The sequence below is a fragment of the Otolemur garnettii genome, unplaced genomic scaffold (assembly GCF_000181295.1).
Source record: "Otolemur garnettii isolate 467f Iridium unplaced genomic scaffold, OtoGar3 scaffold00014, whole genome shotgun sequence".
Lineage (NCBI taxonomy): Eukaryota > Metazoa > Chordata > Mammalia > Primates > Galagidae > Otolemur > Otolemur garnettii.
The window spans coordinates 27,794,370-27,797,122 of NW_003852409.1; the positions used below are offsets into that span (position 1 = coordinate 27,794,370).

The 2,753-nt window shown below is 40.5% G+C and overlaps 1 protein-coding gene across 1 annotated transcript in view; it reads right to left on the minus strand.

The window, feature by feature from the left end:
* GOLGA1 (golgin A1) overlaps window positions 1-2,753 on the minus strand; it is a 78,468-nt gene that overhangs the window by 64,417 nt on the left and 11,298 nt on the right. Inside the window, exon 5 of the mRNA XM_012802337.2 lies at window positions 543-621. Within this exon, the coding sequence (XP_012657791.1) occupies window positions 543-621 (79 nt within the window). The remainder of the gene's footprint in view (window positions 1-542; window positions 622-2,753) is intronic.

A 2,753-nucleotide genomic window follows, 5' to 3' on the forward strand; every position in this document is an offset into this window, starting at 1 on the left:
GTTGTTTGGCGGGCCCGGGCTGGGGATGCGAACCCGCCACCTTAGGTGTATGTGGCTGGCACCTTAGCCACTTGAGCCACAGGCGCCGAGCCACTTTCTACTTCTGTTAGGATCTTTCCTGGATGATATCCAAAGCAGAGCACACGATTTAGGGTAGACTAAACAAAACGGATGCTCTATTGTGCTAGTTACTTAATACAATAGTAATGAAGCTATAGCTAGAACTCATCTCCTAATTTAGATCCAAGGGGTAGGTACTAGATTCTATTAAAACCTAAGGGCATCAATCAATGGGTCAAATGGATAGAGAAAAGCTAATACACAGAATGACCTCCTCCTGAGAAACATGCCCATTAAGGCAACATTGATGTAAGTTATGTCCTTATAAATGATAATACAGACAAATGCTATCAAACCAGATAGGAAGTACACTATTTATAAAAAGATTTAAACTCTCATGAAGGACAAACTTAACCATACACTATTGTTTCATTTCAAAAAACTAAATCCTAAAAAAATTTTGAAAAGCGGGAAAAAAATACGTACAATCCTGGTGTTTTTCTAAGGCAATTTCAAGCTTCTCTTTTATCTTCTGCAAGTTTCGGACCTGTTCAGCATAGTCTTGGGTGAGGAGGGTGACGCACATACCAAGAATGGACAAACATCAGGAAAGGAAGTTAATTAAACAAAAAAATGAGTAAAAATGATGATGATTTTCTTAACCTGAATACCATTCCTGTTAAGAAAAGCTAGGCAGACAGCCTCCCATTTACAATGAACAACACAGGCAAACAGGTATAGTACAAACTATCCATGGTATAAATGGTGAATACAAACAGGCAGATTTATTTAGCCTTGTTAGATAACAAGAAATAGCTTTGGCCTGATCATCAGAAATGCCCTGCTATGAAAAACATTGTATTATCTCATGACTTAATCTCAAATCTCAGTTTTCACTTTCCTTTCTAGCCTTAGCAGTAGGACAAATCAAAGGGAACTCACTAAACAGCTTGCTTAGAGTTATACAATTAATTAAGAGCAGTTAGGGCGACAGCAAACATGTTAGCACAGTACTATTTGTTTGGTGAAGGTACTTTATAGATAAGTGAGCTCCCTTTCTACACAGGAACTGAGTTACCTATGCCATCTTAGAGGTTAAAGTCAGAATTAAATACCTGTGTGGCCAAAGATCGTATGGTATAGTTAAAAAGTAGACAGTAATTCAAATCCCAACACTGTTAGTCCTTAGCTGAGGACCTTAAGCAAATTACTAATCCAGAGTATTAGTTTCTTCTTATATGAAATAATAATATTAATTGTACCTACCACAAAGGCTACTTTAGATAATGCAGTGTTTTACATGGTTTATAAAGGGCTTCACACAGTATTCAACAGAAGGTAGCTACTACTGTTGGTGTTTTGTTTTGGTGATGGAGCCTCACTGTTCCTAGGGCTAGAGTGCTATGGTCAGCTTACTTCACAGCAACCTCAGACTCTTGGGCTGAAGTGATCTTCCTGCCTCAGCCTCCCTTGTAGCTGAGACTACAGGCACCTGCCACAATGCCTGGCTAATTTTTCTATGTTTAGTAGAGACAGGGTCTCACTATTGCTCAGACTGGTCTTAACTCTTGAGCCCCAGGGATCTTCCCGCCTCAGCTTCCCACAGTGCTAGGATTACAGACATGAGTACTGTACCCAGCCTGTTACTGTTATTATACATCCTAAATCCGTAGGGCAATAACCCAAGATACAAGTGGGCCCAATAAATGTTCAGTTCTTTCCTCTGTCCCTTCTCTAACATAAGCCAAGTCCAACTATTCTTTCTGTGTTGGGGATGGTACATATCATTTTATAATTGTCTTCCCAGTGTTAAACGAAACGTAAGGTTATTTCACCTCTGTTACTGATATTATTTAAGGGAAGGAGTAACAGGATAGTAACACTTGGGTTTATTTATTTATTTATTTATTTTTAGAGACAGATTCTCACTTTATTGCCCTTGGTAGAGTGCTGTGGCACCACACAGTTCACAGCAACCTCCAACTCCTGGGCTTAGGTGATTCTCTTGCCTCAGCCTCCTGAGTAGCTGGGACTATAGCTGCCCACCACAACGCCCGGATATTTTTTTGTTGCAGTTTGGCGGGGACTGGGTTTGAACCCGCCACCCTCGGTATATGGGGCTGGCACCCTAACACTTGAGTTTAAAGCAGACTGTAATTAAGAGTACGGTCTCTATCTCTAGTATCAACCAAATATGGGTTTGGATCCCAGTTCTACCAAGAACTATCTATGTGACCTTAACCTTGCTAAGCCTAGTAAGTGTACAGTGAGAACAAAATAATTAACTGGTATTTGTGAGCTACACTATGGAACTTTGCTAGCTATATAAATACAATTATTTCACAACAGTTTGGTAAATGGTAGTCTGCTGCTTTCACTTCAGTAAAATGGGCCAAGGCACAAATCGATACAGAAGCTATGGACCACTTCACAGGATGAAGCTTTCAAAATGTATTCACTGCCAGAAACCAAAATAAGAACTTACAAATCTATCATGACCATGCCCTGCTCAGGCCAAGAACTGTAGCTAAGTAATTTGTATACTGTACACAAAAGGTGTAAAGCAGTTACACTTCTATGTAGGTGTTGAAGTTAGAAATGCCATTGAAAAGTGGCCTAGGCTCGGCGCCCATAGCTCAACCGGCTAAGGCGCCAGCCACGTACACCTAAGGTGGCGGGTTCGAATCCCCAGC